This window comes from Cloeon dipterum, chromosome 2 (genome assembly GCF_949628265.1).
Source record: "Cloeon dipterum chromosome 2, ieCloDipt1.1, whole genome shotgun sequence".
In the NCBI taxonomy this organism is placed as follows: Eukaryota; Metazoa; Arthropoda; class Insecta; order Ephemeroptera; family Baetidae; genus Cloeon; species Cloeon dipterum.
In genome coordinates this window covers 23,529,965-23,557,196 of record NC_088787.1, presented here as the reverse complement: position 1 = coordinate 23,557,196, position 27,232 = coordinate 23,529,965, and the positions used below count along the sequence as shown (strand labels likewise).

Here is a 27,232-nt window from a genome sequence, read left to right as displayed (position 1 = left end):
AAAAAAAGTCGAAAAGGAAAACAGCAGCAGCAAAAAGAAGATTATGCTTCATTGTTTATCCTTTCCAGTATTTTTGACGCAAAAGAGAAAAAATGATTTTTTTTAGTACTAACTCTCGAATGAAACATATGAGCATCAGTATTTTTCTTCTAACCCATAGGAATATTTTGTAATTTAATCATATTTATTTGAACGAAGCTTTAAAATCAGAAATTAAATAATCAGTCTCAGAATTAGAAACAATAGAGAGATGGAGTTTGTAAAAACACCTTCTGGCGTTGTCCAGTTTTGATATTTTCCTTTTCTAGTTGTCTGGCATGCTATGAGCTAGATAAATTCTACAATTTTTTCAATGCAATATCCGGGAGCATTCATAAAATTTATCTCTTACATAAAGCAAGAGATTGCAGACATCCCTTTGTTGACATCCGATTGGTAGAGAGCATTGAAAGAGCTCCACGATAATTACTTATTTACAATTGTTTTCTTTCTTCTGCACCCCCTCTTCAACGAATTTGATGGGAATTGTTCGCCTGCGGGAAATCGAGAAACCGAGGAGAACCCAAAATTGATTTCGGCGCCCGCAGGATCAATTGGGGGAGCGGAAGGGCGAGTGTCTCCGGAGCGAAAGAGACGTGTGCACCGGATTAACAGGATTAGCGAACAAGATGCTGCTCGTTTTCCCCGCTTCGTGACGGCAAAGAGAGGTCCTTGGTTAATTTTATTTATTTGGCCGGAAAGAATGGACTGCGGATGGACTGATTGATGACCGGTGATGGAGTAGGTGATGGATGTCCAACCGAGGCAAAGATCACCGGCTGAACACACTCGGTGGATGGATGGATTACCCCCAGTGGCAAAAACTGGTGAAAAATTGCCCTCCCTTCTTGCAGGGTGTCGCGCCTGCAAAATGGATTTTCCGCGGGAGAATAAATTAAACTTTTAGACCGCGCGTGAATTGATGGCACCGATCAAATTGTAAACATTTCTCCCTGCAGAGGAATCGAATCGCCAAACTTGCCGGCATAGACAGATGGAAAACTTCTTTGTGTGTGGTAATTGATCGATTGTCGCAGCCGCAAGCTCGATTTTTCTTGCTGATTTCGGCAGAAAAGTTGAGCAAGACTAAAAGAAAACTTTGCTTGGCGTCGAAACCCAAAAATAAAATAGTGCATTGACCAATGAGACTGAAATAAATGAACTAGAATTACAATTGCACTCTCTGATGACCGAAGTGAACAAAATTTAATGGTCCTTCCTGTTGACTGGGACATTACTAATTACTCGAACAACAAAGAAGAACTCCCAAAATTAATATATTTAAATTGAAATTTCCAAATTTTTACCTCGGGCCATTTAAAAATAATAAATTCTTCAATTTCAGTTTTTTTATGATTTGAAAAATATTTATTCTTGATTTAGCCATTGCACATCCACTCGCTGGTCGAATTTACTCTTGCGTAAAAACCTTATTAAAATTATGATGGCCACGAACAAAATGCAGACAAGGCGGGGAGGAAGGGAAAGAAAAAAGTGATTGCCGCTCTCAAAACAACGGTTTTAATATCGCGCGCGAGATGAAATTTCCGCCGTCGAAGAGCATCGCGAGCAGCATTATAATACAGAGAGCAGCCACGTTTTCTTTATCCTCTGCTGGCTGCAGGTATTTTTATTCGGCATTTTACAACTCATTAAACGTCAATCAAAGCTGACTGCTTGACGGGCCTCGAGTGTAATAAGAAGCATTGTTTGCACTCGAAAGGAAAATGAAAAAGACTCTTTAACTTGAATATCTGCTATTCATGAGATGCATTCGGAGCGATACCGGTCATATACATATTTATTTATAGCGACCCGATAAATAATATCCACCAGAGTGTGTATTAAAATTACAATGAATGAGAAGCTATACGAGTCGTGTCACGCTGAGCACGATTTATATTTTCCTCCGCGACTGCGAATAAGCTGCGTCAATTTTCAATTTCCCGCTGGAGAAATTATTCTTGGAAATCGCGACTCCATGCCAAGTTGGAAACCGCTGTCGATTGTGTCCAGCACTCGAAACTTACGCTGCAAAAAGTTTCTCGTTGGTGAGTAGTTCTCTTGCGATCGTGCTGAGAAGCAAGTTTTATTGTTAATTTATCACAAATACACTCTGCCTCGTCGACTGCAAAAGTGCGCGACGTAGTTTTCTCTTTTAACTTGCCACACTAAAAAATACAGTCTTCACGCAGATACCTTTCATGCAATTGACTCCTATACGTCTCCTACACAATTCTAGCTTAATTTCCGATGCACTATGTTATAATATTTTGAAAATTAATTAAACGTGTACATTTTGTGTGGAATATTTTGTAGATTGTTTAAATTTTGATTATCAGTATTAATTTAAATTGTAATCGTCGCGAGCTGATTGATTATTTTGTCGTAGACTAATGAATTAAATGATATATATTATTTATTTTTTTTAAACTTTCAGTTGAATCAGAAATTAAGGAATTAAAAATAAAATGGAATCCTTTTTGCATTCAGCTAACATATAAAATTGCTATTGCTATTCCTCATAAATAATGGAGGTTCCAATCATTTAGGTGATTTCAAGCTTATGTGTGTATATATATCAAATATCTTTGGTGGTTGTTCTCTATTAATTTTGGCATGGCCAAAAATGAGCTCAGAAAAATTGCCGACCTTCAAAAATTCCCAGCTCTGTTTGCCAAAATTACACAACGTGGGCTACAGAGCCGAACTGCGTGGAATTTTATAATTAAAGAATTTTGCGTTCGCACAGCAGCCAGTCAGCGCGGGCGAACGTAAAATGAGTTTTTCCACCAGCGTGCAAATAAATATTGCATCAAGCTCCGTATGGTGGGAATAAACAACATTTAATTTTGGCAGTTGTTCACGGCGGGCAAATGCGCAAACAAATCAAAACAACGCTATGCATGTGCGGAGGCCTTTTCGCATTTATTTACCCTCGGCTCCCTTTTGTGAGTCGGTCGACGTGCTGTCTGCTTATACCCGTCTGTTGATATCTGTTGATGATAGCTTCCTACTTTACTGGCAGATCAACAGGACACGCCGCTTATCTCGCCGACACCTCTTTCTTTCTCCTCCGCCCATTGAAAATAAAAAAGAGAGAGAAGAAGGAAGCAGCACTTTTGTTTTCTTGAGCACCGATCTTTCTCACTCCTGCTCGGCTGGGTGAGTGTGCCTCGCGCCGCTGAGAAAAGAAAATATTGATTGCTTTTTATCCCCGCACTCACGCCATATCATTGATGTACATGAGGGTCGGCTGGCTTTGATTTTGCTTCGCGGCACCCAATTCCAATCAGCACCCGAGCAGAGTGAGAGAGTCACGTTATTTGCAGTTGGAAATAACTGGATGTGCTCAGAGCAATCGATTTTCAATTTGCCCCTCTGCAATTGTATCCTTTTTTCTCGTGCGTGCTCGCGAAAAATTGGCCCTGTTGAAAATTTGACGTTTGTCAGTCAACGCGCGGCAGCTAAATTTGCTGACGGATTATGGAATTCCACTTCCCTTGCCACCGGTGGCCGTGAGAGGAATAATGATGTCATGAATGATTCAGAATTTCATTATTTATCTTCAGCAGAAAAAAATTCTCAAAATTATTTACCTGCACAGCTTTTCTAATGCCAATAACGCCTAATATATGTTGCAATCGTTGAAATTTTTTGGTTGTCAACAAAATCTGAACGAAGAATGATTTGACATCTACAAATTATAGAATTGAAGAAGTGCGACGAATTTAATTTATTTTTTAGTCTCCGTAAAAGATAAAATTATAAGATTATATTTTCAAGAAAAAGAAATCTCAAAATTGGCAAATTCACATAATAGTAGCGTGTTCAAATTACACAATATTAAAAGTCAAATACCAAAATTTAATCAAATCATCCCGCGATTGGGTGTGCTGCTTAGTGGAGCAAAAGTCTGCTGAAAGGGAAAAACATCAAGAATATTCATCCTCGGCTAATTTCAGCATAGTCTGTACACTTTTATTAAAAGTCCCTTTACGGTGAAAAATTTCGCCGTAAGGGTAGATTGTTGAGTTAAAACTGTTAGCTGGAGTTAAATTATTGGTGGTTGTCAAAAATTAAAAGCGCCGACAAAATTTCACCATCATAGGGCCTTTATTTTGTAGAAAAATATGGGTCTCAATCCAAAGTCAAACAAATTCAAACGCCTCTTTTAATTTTCCTATACAAAATACAATTTTTGTTTAATCTTCTCTTGACTAAATCACGAATTTTTTACCAGTTTTAACTGTCTTTTTTAACTCTGTTCCTTTTTGTTGCAGGTAAGTCGGCGAACGTCAGCGCTTTGGTCCTTCTCATCCAATTTGCGGCTGTCCCGTTTGACGCCGGCGGATTAACGCTCGGCAATATTTCCGTCCAATCGGTGAGAGCAAACACGCATTTTTTAAACGACACGTGTCACAAGAATAAATAAGCACTGGCTTAATTGGCACGCGCGTCAAATTTTCGCCGGCGGCCGTGGCAAATAATTTCCGGGGCAAATTTCGCACGCGCGCGCGTCCACTCCAAAGTGCCGCTGCTGGAAAATGGCGTTAATTTTACAACCGGTTTTACGGCGGTCTCTCTCAGCGAGTGGTTTTACAGCCCACTTTGACTAATTAACAGCGCCGCGCGCGCACACACACACGGATAACACGCTCCCTTGCGTTTGTGTCTCGGCACACAAACAATGGAAGAAACGCACACACGTTTCTCCTCCCAATTTGCGGCCTCTAGGCTATCGGTGCGCCGGTTTCTCTTCCTTAAAACACATCCCTTTTGTCTTAAACGAACCCATGACAGCGTTCGAAAGCGACGATTTGAGGGTTGAAGTCTTAATCAACTTCTGTGGTTTACTAAAAAGCTAATTAATAATGTATCACTGTATCTCCCCATTTGTAAATTGGCCTGTGATAACATGAATGTAATGAAAAATTGCGAGAATAAACATCCGTAATAATCCATGTATCTCATGACAGTAAGAAAAGGAAAACTCAGATTGGCAAGCAGAAAAAAATACTATTTTTTAATCTTCAGCTCTTCAGGGAACAAAACATGATGTTTTGTTTTGGTAATAAAATCAAGCAAATAAAATATAGCCACCTTATTCTAATCTCAAGGGAGAACTTATACTTTTATTGTGATTAAGATAAGGTTTTATCAAATTTTTGAATTAATTATGGAAGCAATAAGTTGGCAAATAGGTTTTGTGTACCGCAGTCAAAGGCTTATGCTTCCAGCCTGATACCTACGCACCTCTGTGACGTTGATGATGCGTTAACGTGGTTAATTTTTGATGGTTTAATTACAACTGTAGTAAAATTACTATACTCTTTTCAATTTTAATAGTTGCTAGTCAAGTATACAGTAGTCCGTGATTAATTTCAGCACATTGTGCTGTAAGTTAAATACATAGCAATAAATTACAATTTATTTAGTCCACTCATATAGCGATGTTAAGCAGTCAGCAAACATTTTTCTCGCACATAAATATGTAAGGGAATTCATGGTTGAGTAACTTTTTAACACTATATACGAATTCCTGTTATATGACCTGATACTTATGGATTCAGTTAATGTGAATATGGTATATTGGTCTTTCTTCGTCAATGAAGATATATATTATCCTTTAAAGTCATAGGAAAAAATATTGTTCGATATTATGGACTTCATTTCATTGTATCAAACCTCCTTTGGTCTCACCCTCAACCATCATCTATCTCGGAAAGTCAAAGTTAATTATTTTGTATCTAATTTGGGTCAAACCACTCGAAATCTGCACAAAAATGTTATCATTTTAAAAAGTCAATTTCAATTTATTTATTAGTCTTTCCGCATAGTAGTATTTATCCTCAGGGTGCAAAACCCACGTTTTTTTAACTTTCATGACTTCGATTTTCTCAAAAAAGAGAAAAAACGGGCAATATATCAGAACAGACCAATGATAAAGAATACGTTTTCAGTGGGAAAGTATACAAATCTTATGCAATGGATTTTTTTAAACAAATATTTTAATACTTTATTAATCACGCCTCTGCTGAATGCGGTGAATGGAAGTTTTAAAAGGGCTAAATGTCCACCACTTGCATCGATAATGCCATTGATAAAACCTCTAATGCGGAATTCCAAATTCCAGCCATGCGAATGTAATTCGAGATTCCGATGGAGCGGTCATCAAATAGCTCCTTACCGCTCACTTTTTCAAACAAACTGCCTGAACAGGACTAACAATGCGGATGTAGGGGTTGTGAAACATGTATGTTTTCTCAAACTGTACAGCATATTGCGACTCTTCATTGAAGTAGGAGGCGTTTTAATCGAATTCAAATATTTCGAGAGCAAATGCATTAAAGTAGAGATTTCGAAATTAAATATAAATAGATTTTGGATGCCACAAATTATTCATTATGGCAATCTGGGAAGAATATTTTCATTCAACGAAAAAACAGATTTGATTTTTAGCCCACTCAGGTAGGTCTGCTACACCTAAATCTTGTTTATAAAAAATAATAAATTGCTTTGGCCATAACGATAGCGATAAGGTGATCTAGTACAAATTGAGATCGGGTGTCGATTTTCCACGTCCCTGATGAATATTCATGGCAGTGCGCGCATTGTTGCTGTGCCCCGTCGGGCCGTTAGTGCTGCATTCCGCGTGCTTGCATGTTTGCCCGGCCATTTTTAATGGCGGAGCAAAGTGAAATTGTTTGCCAGATAATTGCATGCACTTTTCAGGCTGTTTGTTTGCGCGCGCGAGCGGTGCTCATCGCGGCATTATCGCCCGCCGGCCGTTTTTTACGTGGCTTATCTGTCTATGTGTGTGTATGTGGGCGAAAATAAAATGAGGTCGGCCGCTTTATCAGTGCACGGGCATTCCAAGTGCAGTTCGTTCCAGCTGCTGCCGCGATGCATCTTGGCACCGGCGCGCAATTTATGGCAGGATAAACTGGGCAAAAAGCACAAAAACGCCCGTTTCGCTCGCCTCCCGGTAATGAGAGTGCGATTTATTGCTACCAATTTAATCGGTACGAGTGTAAAACGTTCATTGACTGATCTTCATTTTCTACAGATGTGAATCTCAAGGTCTCTGTGTAAAAATATTAGTAATCCTTTCTTAACTCTAAACTTACCTGGCAATTAGCTCAATCTGTGTATAAAATTTTTCCCTAATAAGATTTATTTTTCCAATGATAATTTCCCTCGCCTCTCGTACCGTTATATAGCAAAGAGTAGTGAGTCGAACTCAAGCAAAAAAGAGCATCGAAAATTCAGCAATTGATTGTAAATTTTCAAGATATTTAGAAAAAATCTGAATGTCCGGTTGGTTCAATACACATTACAGTAAACATTCAAAATATTAAAGAAGATTAAAATGGACGAACTTCAAGACTCTACTATGACAAACGGTGCTAATTGTTGTAGTTTAAAGAGACTCACTATAAAAGAAAATCTAGTTTAATTTTATTTTATTTCCATAAAGATGAAGATATTTTCCAAATACGAGAAAAATCTGAAAATAAAATGCATTAAACCTCTTTCTTCAGTAATAAGTAATACTGAGGTAACATACAAGATGCTGAAATTATCAGTTTTAAAACCGGTGTTAAGACTTAAACGTGCCAATATATTTTCCTATTTTCCATTGAGCATCGTATGCATGTTGCAGTTTAGCAGGGAGACAACTATAGAATTCCATGAATGGATAATTTTTCGATTTTTATCGTTCACTTTGAGCAGCACTAGGCGACCAATCGAAGGCGCGGGCCATAAAATCACGATTGAACAAGCATTTATAGCCTGTACTTTATCTCTTAGGAATCAAATTCCAGCGAATATATTTTAATAAAGAGCGCTCTGCTCGTCGGGAAGAAATTCAAACAAGCTCGTCTGCATTGCATGGGCGCGCGTCTTCTGAATATGGAAATGCTCGCGAGCAAGCCAACCAGTCGGCCATTCAGGTTTGTAATTCCATTCTGTGTCTGCTGTAGCAACATATACACGTCTCGCCACCTTTGAGTCCTCCTGAGGCACCGCTGCATTAGTGATGAGTTTGGTGGCCTAATCACTCACCTTTCATTACCTAATGCAGCCCCATTATGGCCGCTGGACCGCGGAAAGAAGCTGATGAATTATTCTGCTCGCTCGGTGTGTATTTGAGCCCACGTATACACGAACTTCCGGCCGCCTTTCCTTCTCGTGGTCTGTTTAATTAGTGAGATGATGGGAAATTATAGCACAAACAGCCGATCGCATTATTGCGTCATAGAGGTTGAGGATAAATTTGGTGAGTGCTGTCTGCCTGCTTTGCCGATAAATCGTAGTATGTAACGATGACGTCAGTAGCATTCGAAATTAGACTCATCTGGAAATATGTATCAATTTCATTCTTCTCATCAAATTGCAATAAAATAATAAAATTCTGGGTGTTCACCCCCTACCCCCTTGTTTGAGGTTGAAAGCAAAAGTTGAGCTCATAAGATCCTGCACAAATTCATCAAGTTTTGTTTGCGCACTTGCAGAAGTCACGCTATAATCCCACTCCATCGTCTAAAACAACTCCTCTACTTGGTCCTCTATACCACATTTTTTATAATCTCACACCGCAAGAAAAAATTAACTGCACCATTTGAGTGTAAAAGCACTTATTTAAAATAAATTCACATGCAAATTAAAATTTTGACTTGAAATTTTAAGAATATAAGATAGTATGGAGAGTGAAATAAATTGCAACGGCAATCCATATTTTCTCCTTCGAATCTGATCGTGTGATTTAGTCGGCAAAACGCCGAGATGAGTTGGCAGGAACGAGCGCCATAATTTCCCCGGGCAGACTTTATTGTCTTCTGCGGGAGCTATTTGTGAGTTCTGTTATCCCAAATATTCGCTCGGCGAGTGTGCTTGTGCAAGAGAGCAGCAAGTAAAATAATTGATAAGGCGAAAGCGTCCAGCTGCGCGAACGAAAGCGAGATAAGCCGCGATCGTAATTTTTCGTTTCCGAAACACACATTCTCATAATGAAGTTGTCCTTGCAATAAATATCTCCAGTCGCGCATGCAAATATTGTTTCTTTGGCGATATTAAAATTTTATATACGCTCGGCTTTGTGTGCGGCGGGCGCGCTGTAGTAGCGAACGGCAATATATTTTATTTATATCTGGCGTCAGCGGCGTGCATGAATAAATGGCGGATAAAAGCGGCGTGTTGTCGGGGCCGAACATAAAATCCCGAGAGCACCTTCCGCGCGCGTCCCCAAGAAGACAAGACGGTCTGCTCCGCTCAGACCGACAGCTGATGCGCTCAATGATATTTATGCAACCGCCGAATGCGAGTGCAATATCGAGAGCAACACCCATAAATCAAACGCACACAATAAAACCCGCTGCTGCTCGCCATGTATCATATGTCACACGCCGTTTTCCATTTCCTGCCCGCCCAGATTTCCCTCTCGCGTAAGCTTTAAACTCCATCGATTTCCATCGACCAACAACAACTAAACTTAAGCGAGATTGTATTCACTTTCAACTAAGCTTAAAATCAGATTACGATGATGAAAGAACATTCATAAAAATTTTGTTAGGAGCTCCCTTAAAAAATCTTCTTAAATCAAGCGAAATTCGATTTTTAATTTTCTTCTCGAAACATTATTTCAAATTATTTCTCTATCTCGATGGCCTTCAGAATATTTAAAATTAGCCTTAAAATATATACATTTCAGCTTTTAAAATTGATCTACAATTTCGTGTAAAACAAATAAAAGGAAAAAAGCACGAAGAAAAATCTTTTCTGCTCACGCATGTTTGTGTGTGCAAAACCGTTCGCTGTGGGGAAAAACGCGGCAAAGTCGTCGCTAAACGACACGAGGTCCGTAATGGGTCGAGAGCAGAGCAGACAAGCGTCTTTCCGTATGTATTCTGTTCTGTGTGTATTTTGCCGGGATTTTGCGCTGGGCAAAAAAGTGCGAGGCGAGCAACTTTTCCATTAAAGCGCCACGAGTGGCTAAGCTTCTTTATTCTGGCACAAGTCGCATTTCCACAAACAGATTCTCTCCCCAAAGTAATTTTATCCTCTGCTGCGGGCGCCTGGCCTTGCTTTAAATAAGCTTTTCCCGATTTGCCTCTTTATTACGGCACCGAGCAATCGATGGACGACATCATTATTTGATCACAATCTTGGCTCTCGGTCATCCAAGCCGATGGATTTATTATCGAAGCCGACGGAGAATTGAATTTCGAACGTGGCTCTGATAGCATAGAAACAGGGAAACGGATTTTTATCTTTTATAATTTAAATGGTTTAAAGTAGTTCAATACCTAAATTATAAAGAATAAATTGTATTTTTCAGTAAAGTCTTTCAAATTAAAATCACTATTATGTTGAACATCTTCATACACGTCTCCTCTTTAACTGAATTGTAGGCTCATTCTCAATCCGCTGAATGAATTGTCCGATTCCGGTTTTTGGCATTTGCAAACTCTCCGTTTTGCGCGTTTTGCGAGCGGAGCAGAAACTTAAGCTTTCGTTTTGTCGGCGGCAAGTGATGAGTCAACGAAAAGGCCGAGTCAGTGCTCAATTACGCCCCCGTCTGCATCCCTTTAATGAAGCCCGACTAATTGATTGATTTGTCTCGGATTTCAATTCATCATCATGTGCGCGCTGGCCGAGAGCGGCTTTGCCCAGCTCCTGACCGCACGCACGCGGCGTTGAACACGAGTCGATATTTGACCAGCGGCTGCACAAAACACACGACCGACTAATTATCAGCCGTATGCAGCGCTAATCAACTGGCAGCATGGAAAATTCGGCACGATTTTGTCCCGCATCGCCCCAGATACTGGGATTTCGATCTCATTTCTGTGAACCTTGCTGATTCAAAAGTGCTGTTTTTTTTTGATGAAATGAAAAAAATCCAGCTAAAAAAGCAAAATTTAATGTCTATCAGAGAAACTAAATTAATAAAAGTTCAAAAGAACGTATCACTAACACTTTTTTTCAATTTGGACTAGTCTAATTAGCTGTAGATTTCTTCTGAAAAAATATTTTATTGGTTTTCAGCAAAGTATTTCAAAAGGAAATTATTCAAAATGGTTTGCTAAACTCGTAAGAATAAAAAATTGATAACTTATTATTACTTATTAGAAATTGAAAGGTAAATGGATGTCAAATATGTTCAAATTTAATTATGCAAAATTGATTCGAAATTTTAAATTAAAAAATGTTTTCCTAATGAAACCATAGCTTTTAATGCCGCCAATTTATTTAAATGTGCAATTAAGTATACAGCCATTATGAAAAAGTTCATTGTCCAAATTTAAAATCATATTTACGTTTTCACGAAATTGATATAATTTAAAATTAGCCTCATTTGACTTCAAGCAGCAAAGCATTTCTCTTTTAAATTGAAACCTCACACTGATATTTTAGTATTAGTTGTTCTCTTCTAAGTGCGTTGAAGTCTTTGAAAGTAATCCAGAATCGGTCTCTATCATCGAGAGCTGTTTACTCACACTGAATTCCGCTGGAATTCGTCGTCGACGAGATATCAAAAGCGGCGGTGGTGTCGATGTTTGCCGGCATCGTGACGTGTGTTGTTTGAATCGCTAATTACTCCAATAACTATCTCGCGCACACAAACAGCACAAACTCTCCCCACGAAGAATTATTAATCAAACTAATTGGTTTTCCCTGTTTTAATGACCACGCGCGCTCCGTTTGAAATACGATACATCATTTTGAGGGGTGAAAATATTCCCGTTTAATTTCGAAATAACGAGACTCAAACCCCGGATTAAGTTCACCCTGTACATTAATTGCGCTCTATGATCAGCAGTTATGAGCCAAATTCCCATTTAAAAATAAGAGTCCTTTTGTATGTAAATTAGTGATAATGCGTAATTTGATTGAAATTGAAACACCCAAATTTCATGCAAACAAAGAAACAAACAAACATTCTCCAAATATTGATTGAGCTCGAAACTCGTTCCGCGAAGTACACAACATCTGATAATTGCCTCGGCGTGCTTTCTATGACTGATGTTTAGATAGGGGTGGGTGCGGGGGTAGGTGCAACGATAGAAAAGGAAAGTCATGTTGGGGATAGGCGGCGTGGGCCGAGGTGATCAGTCTTCATGACTTGCCCCGGGATTTCGCTCCTAATTTACTGGACTTACTCTGGCAGAGCGAAAAAAGTCTGTTTATATTCCCTTATTCTCTGGCGGGAGGGTGAAATAGAGGGTGGTTTGGCCAAAAGAGCCCCAGAAATGAGAGTGGATTAAATTTGGCAACAGTTGCAAGTGCTTCGCTTCTTCTTTTGCTTTGCGCTATATCCAAAGTACTGTGTGTCTCCTTTTCCAACAAATAAGAATAAAAAGTTGCTGCAAACTTTGTGGTTCTTTGAAGAAGAAAGCTGTTGGCTATAGCTTTGGATATTTGTATTGGAAAGATATTATTAATGGCGTTCATTGGCGAACCAAAAAACCACCAGAGCTTAAGCAAATTCATTGCTAAAAAGTGCCTAATAATCTCGATCCGCGCCACACAGGGCTTCTGGAATTAACGGTTTCAAGCAGAATTGTCAAATGTCATTTCGATTAAAATTGCTGTTTGACAAATAAACATTAGAAGGAAACCATGTTAATTGGAGAAAAGCGCTTCTCGATGTTGATTGGCTCTATGTTTACCAAAATAGAAAGTGAGATTTATTTGGTACAATCGGGTACAATGAAACGTTTATTCAACCACGGAAAATTGTCAAACTTTATACAAATACACACTCTGACTTCTGTCAATAAAAACTGTAATCATAATAATTAGACTTCGCTAAACAATCAAAAAGGTATCTTTTTTTCTCTTTTTATCCCTGTCCTCGGACCGAGAAGGGCGCGCACTGCACTAGCACAAATGCTGAAACCCGGGTCCCAATAACACCGCGAACGGATAACATGGGCGCACCAGGCCGCTCAGCCCACTCAGGGGCCACTTGCATCCGCACCGAGGACTTTTTTTGAAACGCTAGACATTCGTCCCGTGAAGCCAAATCACGCATGCTGGAAAGGTGCAAACCAGCAAGTAGCGAGTCGGCGCCGGTGCGCCTCCCAGCCCGTTGAGCAAATTGAGCATTTCGAGTCACTAAACTAACCACTTTTTGCCATCTCTGACATTAGGTAGCTAGTATTAGATCTCCGAACTGCTCAAATACCTCCCATTGCTTTGACACTCTTGAGAATGCCTTAACAATGCGAGCCAACGGGCTGGTTAACTTAACCAATTTAATCATTTTATTTAATTTCAACAATTTCCAGATTCATTTGAATGCAACATAGTCCAGAGAACAGAACGTCCTATTTTATTTTATCTCTAATTTTTTGTTAAACGCAGAAGTTAAGAGAGTAAGAGACGAGTTCCTTACAAACTAGCATACAACACCTAAATCTAAACCATGTATGGAACATTAATCTGAAGACGACAGTCTTAAGTTTTTTTAACCCACCACCGTTATGACTAACAAACAATTCAAATAGTAAATAAAACTTCCGGAAGGATCCATTAGGTTTATATAGAACCCCTTTTGGTTGCTCGTAGTGTAAGCATCTCGAATATTAGATTAGGCTGATTAACCACCACTTCTTAAAGCGGGCTTATTCCGTCGTTCGCGCCGAGAGTTGCGCGGGACGAAGTTGGTTTTGTTTGAGCGTTGAACAATGCGAGATTTATCGCCGGAACGTCACTCGATAAGGGCCATTGTTGGCGCCGAGTGAGCGAATGCCGGCCGCCACACTCGCGATAGCCCTCGCATCTTATTTACGTTGACAAATAGTCTTGTTATCAAGTCGCGCGCTCTTAACACTCTCGCCCGACGAAGTGCTGGGCAATTTTTCAACCCTTCGTTGGGGCGCGCGCGACGCAAGTGTGCTTTAATGAGCCAGCTGTTATTATCTCTCAGCTGTGATGAGAAATTATGCGCAATCATTTGCACAGCAAAGATTGCTGTCGCCCGTTTTGCGTTATTGTTATTTTGATTGCGCGACGGAGTGAGGGAAAGAAGCTCAACTAATTTGAATTTCGGCGCACAATGTCCACAGAGATCCGCATCGATCCCGTCGGTGACAAAAGCTTTAGAGTTGTCTTTTCAAGCAGCAAACGCTGTTGTGAAGCATATCGAGTTTACGGCGAGACAGGAACATTTGAAATAAGCTCTTAGTTTCCTGCGCTGCACAGTAAAGATATAGAGGGAAGGTAAACAGAAGGGAAAAGCCCAAATTATCCTTCTTCTTTAATCCAATTTATTTTGAAAAGAGAATTATCCCTGGCGATGATGTAGCCACTTACAAGGTAAAAGGAAACGTTTGCAAGGCATTATTGTGTGTACTTATTTTGTCCTTTGCAGCAAGCGGAAAGAGGAAAATAAAAACGCAGGAAATTTGTGTGCACTTCTATTTCAAAGTTTTACTCCTTCAAACTAAGAAATGCTTTCCGTCCTTGTGTGTTACCAAAAAATTTAATATTGATTTCCCTTCTCTTTCCATGATTAAGAAGTTCATATTAAAATCACACTGTTCATCCTGTCACTGTCATTATTTGAGCTAAATGCAGCTTTTATTTAAATAAGTAGTTTTTGAGGCAACTGGAATTTCGGGAATGACACATTTTTCTAGAGGCAACTTCCCTTGCAGTCCACAGAGAATTACTTTTCGCACTGGGTTGGAAGAATTCACCAAAATTTTTGCATTGCGAATAATGAAATGAGGAGCTGAGTTTAAGTTTCTTTCCTTTACTCATTCCGTGCTGCTCGCCGGCGCGCATTAAATATTCTCGAGAGCCATTCAGCCGGCTAAAAGGATAATAAATACCCTCTTTCTTTCTCCCTCTCTCTCAGTCAGCATCTGTCATATTCCATCGGGAATCGCAACTTTAAGAAACCAACGGATGGATCTTTTTCTTCATTCTAAATGAAACACCACGCGACGAAATAAAGAAATGAATAAATTACACGGCATTTGCAATTTTAACGTGGGAATCCTCGACGCGAGACACTTTTTATTCTTCCCTGCTCCGACTCTTTTGTCAATAATAAATTAGACCAACAGCTGCCACAGACTTTCCTTGAAATGCAGTCCACACTCATAAATGCCAGTGTTTCTGTTTGCTTTACAATCGTATTTTTCCAGTCCTTACAAGTAAAACCGAAATTGGAAATAATGCTTTAAGGTTGAACATTTTGTTTTATCCAGCTACATCAAATAATTAAATTGCGAATACTTCTTCCATTGTGTCCCTTTAAATGATATAAATAATTACGGACAGAAATTTGCTATCAAAGTAAAGCTACTTTGTTCCTGTGCGAGGTTTTTCTCAAACGTAAAGAGGTTCCTAAAGAAATTATATGTATATTATTTGCACTAGTCTAAAATTTTGGAAACCTTTCCAGCTCTAAACAATCTAAGCGTTTTGGATTTGGGATAGTTAATAAGTGCTAGCTACTAAATTTGAGTTGAAATTTTCCTTTCTCGTATTAAATTTTGTAAAATTTGATCACTCTAAGCACAAAACTTTTGATTTCATCTCACTGAGAGAAATCAGATTTACATTCATTAGGAATATTTAGCAGAAGATAGTTAGTTACATGCCCCAAGAATGTCTGCTTTCAACGATGAATCTTGATTAATGGATTTCTTAGATGATAGATCTAGTCAGTTTGGTACTGACTAAAGAATTAACAAAAAGGTTAATACCGAGAAACAAAAAAGATATTTCAATACCAATCATATAGCGCAATTGTTTTGGAAGAAAATATTAAATATATTATAATAAAAAATAATCTGAGGTGTTTAAAACTTTTAAATATTTTGAGTATATTATAAAGCTATTAAACTCCATTGAAAAAAAATTAAAAATTAATCTTTAATATAAAGAAATACATTCTGAAACACTTGAACTGTTTATTGTTACAAAATAATATAATTACTGCATTTTCAATTATAACTAAATAACGATTGTGAGGTGTGACGAGAGAGATGGCATATCTTTGCATACATTCCCTCTGCTTGTCCACACTCACGCTTGAAAGTCACGCCAGCCGCCCGATTTGTCCCCTTTTCAGTGGGCTGGGGGTGTTCGAGGACGGCAGGGGGACGGGGAGGCAGCGGATTCTCTCGTCGCTCTCATTGTTTCACTTTAATCGTGCGGCACTAGGCGAGATAAGAATGAATATTCACAGCCGGCGCGAGCGAACCACAAAGGGATGAACGAAATAATGCAAAGCGTGGCGAGCAAAGTCGAAAAACTAATTAATTACACACAACGCAAGTCGCAAACCGCAGATTCTGCTCGAGAGCGTTTTGTGTTTTGCGAAACACGCGGACGTTCGCATGAGTCGCGTTTCTAATTTTCCAATTTGACTTTTCCAAACATGTTTCCGTCAGCTTTTTGTCTCCTCTGTAATTAACAAACTTTCCTCTTTGAGTGTCTCATGAAGCAAAATTGAATACAGAGTTCGTTTATAAATCAGAGATTTCATAATTTCCACAGAATAAAGGAAGACTTTTGATTTCGACCAATTTCAGATATAAAATATTAGTCCGGATATTTTCTGACATTTCAATATATTTCCATAGAAAATCATGAAGCAAGGGGTTTCCTTTTACAAAATGGCAGTGTGCCGAGCAAATGATTTCTCCCGTGATTGCAGCCGGAGGACCGAGCGGCCGACTTGATCAAAAATTTCCAACTACTTTTTGCTGGACGGAGCGTAAAAAGCCTTTAAGCAAAACTCTCGCTGTCAGCGTGGATAGATCTATTATGCAGCCTCGTGTCACAGCGCGTAAGGATAACAAGACCGCAGTCTTTGTTCGTTCGCTTTAATTGGATCCGTCCGTCTCCCTCTCTCACTCGAGGGTAATTGCAAGAGTGCCTGAATTAGCACCGACCACTCAATCAGCTCGTTATTATTTCCAAGTCTGGCTCAGTCCCATCCATAGAATCCCACATATAAAAGTATTCGATGTTGAAAATTGAGGATGATTATTCAGAATGCTAATAAACTCGATACCTTTGAAGTATTTTGCTGTGGTAAAATTAATGCGGGATTTAGCATCAAATGGAGACAGTCAAAAATTCATACAAATTGTGATTTTGTTGGAAATGCTAATTTGGCACAATTTTTGATAGGACATAAATCGTAAAAATCAAATATTATTGAATTAAACATGGAAGTGAGCTGAAGACAATATAAAAAATGTGAACAGCTTCACTTTCGCGTTAACTTTTTGATGCTAGAATCAAATTTTGATTGTGCTAAACACCCTCGCAGAAATAGGAAAGTTGATTCGTTTTTAACAGTATTTACTTTCCCACTCCACACTCCCCAAGTTCGGGAGAAATAAGTTACTTTTTTAGAAATCGAGTTATTAAAACTGTTACAAATTTGTGAAAAATATTTAGTCACATGCATTTCAATTCAAATTTTTACTCCTTTGATTATTTCATTATTTCCGACAGAAAAAAACTCAAAATTTTGTCGCTTAAGATGCTGCTCACAATTTTATTCTGCAAGTAGTGCTGTTTTACGAAGTGACATCTATACTGTTTTGAAATATGCGATTATTAAGATTTCCCAGAGACCATACGTCCTTCGTATTCGTCAATCTCGTTTTTGAGGCTTCCACTTTCCAAAGTATCAAAGGGTGCGACTCGGAGCGGAGTTTTCGTCGGAGCAAGTTTTGCGACTTCTTAAACAATTGCCACGAGCAGGCGGGGAGTGGCGCGTGAATTACTTAAATCGTTCCGCCAGGTGAATGCCAAGACGCTTTTTGATCTCGCCCTAAAAGCGAGCGGCAAAATGCCTACTTGGGGTAATTATTATGAAGCCCGCCGAGGTTTCGAGACGACGATTCTGCACCGTCAGCAAAGGCACTGCATTTCGCTGAGAATTCGTTCCAGCAGCGAGGCACGTGCTGCAAAACTAAAATGTCGAGTGACTGACGTGGGAGAACTAAATTATTTTCACTGTCTTTGACAGGGAAGTACTGTACATTAACTGAAAACTTTTCAAGATAAAATGTTTCTCTCTATGACATTTTGGGTTTTCCTTTTGAGTTGATCTTTAGAGAAAAGCTAACAAATTAATTTTAATGCATTCTTACTCACAAACAGTTTAGGTGAACTCTACCATAGTTTGATTTAAACTGTAGGCGAGAACAATTTTTAAAATTGTTGAATTTTTCTTCGCTTTCGCATCATCTGCACTATTATATTGCAAAATTGATTGCAAAGAATTTTCCATACAGAAAAAATTGCGAGGGCGGGTTGAAGCTTTTTGCAGTGCAACTTTTACGTCTTAGTGTGTACCTGATGACAAATTGCGAGCCGAAATTCGGATTTTTTGCGCGGTGACACGAGCGCTACAATAAGATAATATTTTCAAGTTTGCAAGTGGGAGTCTGCGGAAAGTTGTGCGTGCTCTTTCAATTGGCCAGCGAAAGTAGTTTTATCGGTTTTTGCTCTCGTTCCTCTCTCTGTTCCTTTGTTAGCGGGACGAGACGAGTGTACGCGTGCAATCAGCGAGGAAAAGTGAAGCCCTCGAAGACGCTGACTCTCGAGAGCTTATTGCGTCCGACTTTCCTTTAGTTTCGAGTAGTCGCCAAATAAGAATGGGGGAGTAGCCGAACGGTGCATCATTCGATAATCGGCGGCGTTGGTCAGCCAGGAGCATTGCAACTCTTGAATTTCAATCATTAAAACTTTTCGATGGGCTCTGCGCCGAGAACAAATTGCCTCCGACGTATTTTTGTGCGAGCTAATCAATAAAGGTTCGTTTCTCTGGTATCTGAACGCTCATTTCAAACGGAAATTAATTGCAAGAAAGAGTTGGTCTGTTGATATCAATATGAAACTTATTCTTTCCTGAAGCAATGAAAACTCAATAATTTAATTTGGTGTTAGTTTGTTCATTGTTCATTATTTGTCTGTTAATCTCGCAGTCTTTATGTGTAAATCTTTCCTCTTTGAGTGGCTACCCTCTGCAAACAGTACATTTCAAATATCTTGATATAATTAAAAAAATATGTTATTTAGATAAAAAATAATCAAAATCGTTTAAATCCGTAAGAACAGTGACATTCATGGACATGGTCCATCGTGACTAACTCTCATTTCACGAGACGTGCCTGCTCTCCCTTGGTTAGGCTGACAGTGAGCTCTCGCTCCTGCCAGCATATAATTTTCGAATTTACATAGAAAAAAACAATTTTTTCTGTTTTGTTCGTTTAGATTATAACGACATAAAAGTCGTCATTACTCAAAATCTACTAAGCTAACAAACTCCGGGCTTAAATTAGTTCAACTCTCAGTCCGTGGAAAATTCGACCTTTAAAATGAAGTTAAAGTGTTGCTGGTGTGTACGGATAAATTAAACATTAAACAATTAAATTGTAGAATAATTATTATTAAATGGAATACTGATAATGTAACGAGATAATGGTAATTCAATAATAATTGTGATATAGAACAATTTGGGTTTACAATAATTGGGGAATTGGCCTTTCAATGAAAAAATATTCGGAATCGGAATATACGGAAAATACGCGCGCACACGAGTCTGATATTGTACTTAACGTTTGACGATCTATACGATGGGTGAAGAAGGAGTCGATGACGGCGCCGACGACGACGAACGGTGACGCTCCAACCGAGGACGTCTCCCGTGCCGTAGTCGCGCAAGGTGAAGGGAGCTGCTACACACGAAGGGTCCAGGCAAGGTGTTGTTTGCCGACCGCTTCAGGATGGGGAGGTGCCAGCCCAGACGTCTGAAACGGACCACCAAAAGACGGGGCTGCACCAGGGGTAACGAAGGAGCCCACCAGGGCTACCTGAGGGAAACAACGCACAAAGTCTACCGTCAGTCGCGCCAAATAAAAATAAAATTGAGCACACAGAGAGTTGCTCAATTTATAAGCCGCCCAGAAATATGTTTTGAATAAGTTTTTAACTTACTTCACTCGTGACCGAGCTTCTGTTAAATCCGTCCTTCCTACGGACGAAACAATTGCCGAAGCCTTCTGTTGACACCATCAAGAAGGTCGGCGGACAAAGGTTATTGGGCGACTGACTGACTTTCGTGCGAGAGGTCGCAACCTTTCCCCCCGTGGTAGACCTATTTCGCGCGCAGGTCAGGTGTGGGAGTCTTCTCCTTCTTGTTGCACTCACTGCACTCTGCACGCACTGTTTTTCACTCGTTGTACGCGCGGCGCGATTTATTAAAAAAAATGTAGGGACAGGGGATATGGAAATCACAATCATTATTTAATTTACCACATATCGTTATAAGATAACGAAACAATGCACCTTAGAGAAAAAAATAATCAACACGTCAGAACATGACTAAATCTTATCTAATCTTAAAAACTATAAGGCTCTCTGCATCATTGTGATCGCGCTCAGTGTGGAAATATGCATCGGCTGATGATTTTGTGTTGTCTCGCTCTGTCACTCCAGCATGGTAAATATTGATTTACTTTTGTCGATGGACGTAGTTGTAATCCATTATTCAGGTTGCGCTTTGCAATGCTACTCTTGCATCTCGGACGATGATGCACTAAACTGCGGTGATCCTTTCAATAAAATCTATACTCCAACATGCTCTTTGGATAGCGATACCATGTGCATGAAGACAATAATTGCAACAAACGGTGAGTCTCCCATATTTTAAAAAACAATTATTTAAAATATTGACAAACGTCATAAATTTTATTAATGCCGAGTAAAATTGACCGATCTAGACCAGATTTAGACTTTGTCGCATTGTAACAAAAAAGTCTTGTAGACTTTTTACGCAAGTAAAGCTGACGTCACCCTGACCACGTGAATCAGTTTTGCATTCAGCCAATTTTACCTTAGGCGAGACTGTCCGGTGGACTTTGTTTACAATGCAATATTATAAGATATAGATGGGCCAATTCACCACGGCATGAATGAAATGATAACTACTGCTTCAACTTTGTTCGCGCTTCTTACTGATAACATAGCAATTACAACGCCTTATGAAATAATATTATAAATTATATAGTTGTCTAATGACTTCCAGTTCAATTAATATCAATCAATACATTGTGTTTGAAGTTACTGAATAAGATATGGACGTCATTTAATAATAATTTAATAAATGTGGCAAAAAGGTTTCCTGAAATGAGATTGCTGTAGTATATTTAAAAGCAGCCGCTGCCTTGGCAATAATCTCTGCCATCTTTATTCGGCAAGGGACAACTAAAGTCTTACTTTTAACCATAGCCTTAAAATTGATGACGTCACATTTTAATAGATGCTCTCTTTACCCAATCTTTGTTTTCGCGAAGGCTGATTTAAAATATTCCCACCATGCACTGATTTTGAGTTAAATATATCCTTTTTAGAGCTCAAATATCGATATAATTATTTGTTCTATGTCCATGTTAATTATAAAAAGTCAATAATTTCAGATGAAGGAGGCAAAATCGTTGCCAGATCATGCGTTCCAACGGTAGCTGGTGATCCTTGCAGCATTTTCATCAATGAACAGAGCCAGAATACAAAGGTTGAGCACTGCTCCACATGTAACGACGCCGATTACTGCAACACTGGTCCAAAATCGGCGGCCGTTTCCATTGTTGTTCTTCTCATCCCTGTTTTGCATTCTTTGAATAATATAATTTAAAATTATGTTCCAATTTTTTGTTCAAAAATATGTTTGTTGTTTAGAATAAGAATAAACATAACTTTAATCTAGAAGAATGACCTTTATTAATTAATTGTTTGTTCATTTTACTTTCACACTTATAATTTATATATAAATGCATTAACATGGTTTAAGAGATGAACATTAAATTTTACTATCAAATCAGATTTAAGCAGAGCGCAATCAAGTTGTGGTGAGAATTAGATATACAGTTTTCCGCGTGACATGTCTTTACTACGCGCAGTATGAAAGCGGCCATAAATTCTGCGAAACTTAGCGAATTAGTTCCTCAGGCGTGTTTTACAATGCAGACAGCATCCGAGGGTGCATCTCAGGCCAGGGGTCGATTTGATTATTTTTATGGACCGAGCAAAAGTTGGCCGTTTCACAAAGTTGGAAAGTCGAGTGTGACGACGAGCGGCCGCCTTTTATTTGGCTTGGAAAATATGCGCGGAAATGAAGTTGACTCTGGCTGGTGTCATACCTGGCTGGCATTGTCAAGTGAGGAACAATAGACGCCCCCGACCCCCGCCGCCCACCCCCAGACTATTGAGCAGATTATTAACAAAGTAGCGAAGGAGCGCCAACGCACTCTCCCCAGGGACGTGGAAAACGTTCAAAATCAGCTGCAGGTTCCATTGCTCTAAACTTTTGGACTCCTTTGATACATAATTCATACGCATTTATCTAAGTTCTTTCCGGTTTCACCCAAAATGTAACGTTTTTTTCTTGAAACTAAGGGAAAATTAATTAGCTGCAAAATATGAAAAACAGTGTAAGCAACACAAACCACACTTGGAAAAATTGTCATGATTTAAAATTAAAATTGTTTCTAAAACCATTTATATTAAGTGCTGATAGTATTCATATGTGTATGCATCTTTTTATTTATGTATTTCAGCTTTGTTTTAAATGTTATTGACAATTTAGACTTTGGTAATTTATAGAAAAATTTGTTTTTTAGATCAATAAACCTTTCTTGCTTCCAAGTGTGAGCATTCAATAATGTATTATTTGATTTAAATTACAGGGAAGTTATAATATCACAACTAACTATCGTAAGGAGCTCGCAAAAATGGTTTTAATTAAAAAAAAATAATTGTGGCGGCTGCAACTTTTATCTTTCACAATAATGCAACGCGCCCATAGCTAAAATTCAGTAATACCTATGAATTACCAAATATTTTCTGTGCAAGAAGGGCTAAAATTTCTTTATCAACTAGAAAGTTAGGATGAGTATTCCAGTGTTTTCGGCACAAACATTACTCAGAATTACTAAATTAAAATTCCTCATAATCATCATTAATGCGTCTGCTTCTTGTATCCAGTTCTTCCTCTGCGATTCATACTAACAAAATGGCTAAAATTTGAAGTATCTCATGGTCTCACCAATGAGACATAATTTTCTGATCATATTTCAGCTTGAGAAGAGTTGTCACTTTCAGTTTGGATTTTTGGTTTCCGTGACTCGCATTCTAAGTGTTTCACTGCCCCATTTGACGCCCGCCGAGCACGGAAAAGAGATTGCCTAACTACATCGGGCCACACAGGGCCGCGCATTGGTATTCCAGACACGAAGTTTCACTTATCGTCTTACAAATTTCGCATCTTTCATAAGGGCTGACTTTGTTTTTTGTTTCCGCCGCGCGCCGATCACTTAAGAATCGTTCGCCCGTGAGAGAGAAAAGGAGTCTGCTCTCACTTTACACACCAACAATGCACTCGAACACCGCCGCCAGCACTTGTGTGTGTGTGTTTCAAAGAGTCTCCTGCTTCTTCTCTCCTCCTCCGCCCTGCAAAAGAAACAACACACTTTAGCGCTGCATGAATATTTCATGAGCGCCTGCAGACGTATGTGTACTGTTTAAGCGCGACACGCACGTGTTTGACGTAAACGCTTCTTCGTTCTAAATCGCACCTGAAAATCTGAACCTCAAACTTGAATTTTTAACGCTAGCATGACATTACTATTTAAAAATACTAAAGACACAAAAACATTTAATTTCTGTGCAATTTGCAATTACTATTAACTTCCAATAAAATGCTTACAAAGGGAGACGCACCTATTAAACCGAAAAATATGTCGGTTTTTCTCTATAGTTCAATAATTTTTGAAAAAAAAGATAAACTTCCAAAGGAATACCTTCCGTAAATTATGGTTCGCTATATCCGCGCCTTAATAAGTCCAAATATTAAGAAATTTCAAATTGCCACAACTTCTCTTAAAAACTTAGCATATTTTGGATACTCAGCGAGAAAGATCGAATGAATATAATTTTTATAACTTCGGAAAGTTTGTGATTTTCCTAAAATTTCTGACAGAAAAGTTATCTGGGAAAATCAAACGCAGAACATGTAATATAATAGATCCAGGAAATGTTGGAACTAAGCCGCCAAAGAAAATAAAAGGTAATAATTCTCTTTTCTGTCTCTTCGTGAAAATTTCGTAGATCAGCCAGTATCACATTTCTGTTTTCGAGGAAACTGTCATGAACGCTGAGGTACCGGTATATTAATCACGGCTAATAAGAGTTTTTGCGATGGCACGCGCAACGCAGGCCATTAGAGCTGCGTTTCGGGTGTCTTGCGAGAACATCGAGTCATCGTTTTCTCCGCAGAGCGGAGAAAATAAAATGCCCTTAATGGAGTGTGTCGGCTGCTTATTTGCCTGGCTGCTGTTTATTCCGCAAAAGCTCCTTAGGACGACGTTTTGGTCGGCGTGCGCGTTATCTGATGCTGCGGTCTCTGGGGAAAGAGAGGCAGGTAGCAGTTTTCCAGAGGCAGCCAGGCAGCAGGCAGGTGGGCGGACCGCCGCAAACTCAATCCTTTTGCCAATCTCCTCTGCGAGATCAAATAAACTGCGCTGCTGTTTCCGCAGCTAATTTTCATGCGCCGACTGCTGCCGCTGCGTGGATTCGCTTCTCGATCAATTTGAATTATCATCAATCAAATATTGATGGAGCCATTAAAGGGAATAGTCCGCCGCCGGCCCCCATTCAATATTAATCAGCTGTCCAATCAGATCAATCGCGTCACCTTAATTTTATTAGTCCGCACGAGCGCGACTCAATGGCGAGGGAAATCGTTCTTCGGGGAATTCGGGTTGGCGCGGAAAAGGATTTGGCTGGAATTTATCAACGGCTGAGAAGGAAAGTGCTTCTATACTCAAATCGCACAGACGGGGCAAAATAAAATCGCTGATAAGCGGATGCAGAAATACGGGAATGGCAGTGACATCCACCAAAGCCATGAAATTTTTTTTAAGTATTGACTGTAAATTTGTTATTATTTTCTATGCTGTTTTATGACATAACTAGGGTTCTGCAAAACCGATTATCGATTTTTTTTTCTTTTGCGTTTATGATGTCCGGACTATCAAATGAGTACGAATCATCAATTTTTAAGCGTTTTGACAGATTTTCAAAATCGATTATTTTCGTTTATTTCATCCAAACCGACTATTTTTCGATTATCACCCATATAAAAAGTGACTATTGTCTGATTTTGAAAAATATGGGGATTTTCTCATTATTTCGTCGAAAATCGCTAAACGTGATTCAATGTTTTATGCAGCAGAGAGGTTGCCAAAACCAATTTATTAAAGAATTCTTGATTAATGGCAAATATTCTGAAACGGGGTGAACTGCCCCCCCCCCATTTCAGTTTTTTGAAATACGTTGAGTAAACTTGAATAATAGGGTTTTTAATTCTGAAACGGGGTGCACTGCACCCCGTTTCAGTTTTAGAAAATACTCCGAGTAAAATTGAATAATAGCGTTTTTTTAAATTTCTCAGCTCTTAAAAAATCTCACATTAAATAATTGATTGACAGACCTGTTTTCTTTATTGCTTATTGTAGAAGTTAACTGTTGCTTAAGTAAAAAACAATTAACATAAATAACAAATTGCTAAAGCCAGCAATGTAGAAATATTTTTGATCTTTAGCGGACTGTTAAGTTCTACTTTAACTAACACTCAATCAATGGTTGTTTAATGTATTTTGACTTATTATCACTGCGACTTTGATTAAATTTTAACTGTCTAAAATACTTTAACTAAACACGTGTACAACATAATGGTAATAAATTAACAACATTTCACAAGAGCTAATATTGATCTAAAAATTAAAAATGGTTTTCAGCAACATTTTATCAAATTTGGTATCGTTAACCTACTTCTTTTGCTTAAAAAATATAGATTTTTTGCCTTTAGGAACATATATGAAACCGATTATATGATAGGTTATTTGCCTAGAAACTGATTATAAAACTGATTATTTGCCTCTCGACTATAATAATCGATTATTTCTTTGCTAAATCGTCTATTTTTGCACATCCCTAGACATAACTAATAAGGCCAGGGAAATAGCAGACAATTATGACGAAAGTGAAAAATGTGGTGATATAATTAAAGGAATCTTGATGTACCAGAATTTCTCTATCGGCTAGACTAAGGCAGGGTCTTATCGGTATGTTCCATTTTTGGCAGTGGGTTCTAAATTTTTGATGTTTTAAAATAAATCTATTTAAATGGACCAACTCAAATAACAATCGGTGAGACCTCCAATAAATTGATAAATGAACGCCACTTTCATATTTCGTAGTTTTCCCGCTTCTTCTTAGAATGAATTGACACTTTCAAGTTTCCATTATATTCTAGGAGTCTGCTTCGATTTTAGCCTGAAGATAAATTAAGAATCGCTTTGACTGAGTTTAGTTTCGTTGTAATTACTTCCCTTGATGAAAGACTTACAAAATCAGCTCCGATTTACGATCCGAAGCAAATCTCCAAGTCCTCTTTAGCGTTCTTCGAACTTCACAACCGAAGCCATAATTTTTGAAATTTGTCAAGGAATGTCGGCGCTGATCAAGAAACCCGTTAACAACAATTTGCTTGCTGCGTAAAGCAATATAATAATAATCATGATGTACTCGACGCAAACTTGGATCTCCATCCTCGCTGAGTAGGTTATGCAACGCGCTCGTCAGCTTCGATAAACGCGTTGCATAACCTGTTAAAAGCTGCACAACATCGTCAGCGCTGCCGCCTTTGATCAAATTGAATTCAATTTACTCTCGCGTTTCATCATAGAGAACACTGAAAAAGCGAACAAATTAAATCGAACTGGAGCTGCGTAAAATGAAAAATTGTGTTTAGAAATCGTACCAGTACGAAAGGTATTGAGGGTATTCAGTGTTGCTAGTAGGAGAACACAAATAATCTCGCTATTCAAGTCTATAAAAAACCTGATTGATTTAATTTGCTGGAATTTTAAAATGAAATAACCTTGTTTTATATTTATCCTCTTGAAGGACATTGGAAAATTGTTTTGTTGGTATTCATAAAATCAATTATGAGGAAGGCTGTGCAGAAATAGAAGATAATAATACGTTTAAAAAAAGTCAATATTTTATATGAATGATTTTTCTCAACCCCAGAAAATAAACGCCGTTGAAACCTTTTCAATGAATAAACTTTTTCCCCTGAATA

General features: G+C 38.6%; 1 protein-coding gene and 1 long non-coding RNA gene across 7 annotated transcripts in view; both read left to right on the top strand.

Moving 5' to 3' along the window:
- DIP-eta (Dpr-interacting protein eta) overlaps window positions 1–27,232 on the top strand; it is a 114,099-nt gene that overhangs the window by 40,021 nt on the left and 46,846 nt on the right. Inside the window, exon 1 of one of the 6 annotated variants that reach the window (XM_065478530.1) lies at window positions 8,026–8,184. The exons of the other annotated variants lie outside the window; for them this stretch is intronic. Within the exon in view, the coding sequence (XP_065334602.1) occupies window positions 8,136–8,184 (49 nt within the window). The 5' untranslated portion in view covers window positions 8,026–8,135. Of the gene's footprint in view, window positions 1–8,025; window positions 8,185–27,232 lie in introns of those variants that run through there. 6 annotated transcript variants of the gene reach the window in all.
- Window positions 20,474–21,792, top strand: LOC135937707 (uncharacterized). Its single transcript, XR_010574537.1, has 3 exons — window positions 20,474–20,530; window positions 20,583–20,720; window positions 21,507–21,792. It is a non-coding gene; the product is annotated as an uncharacterized LOC135937707 (long non-coding RNA).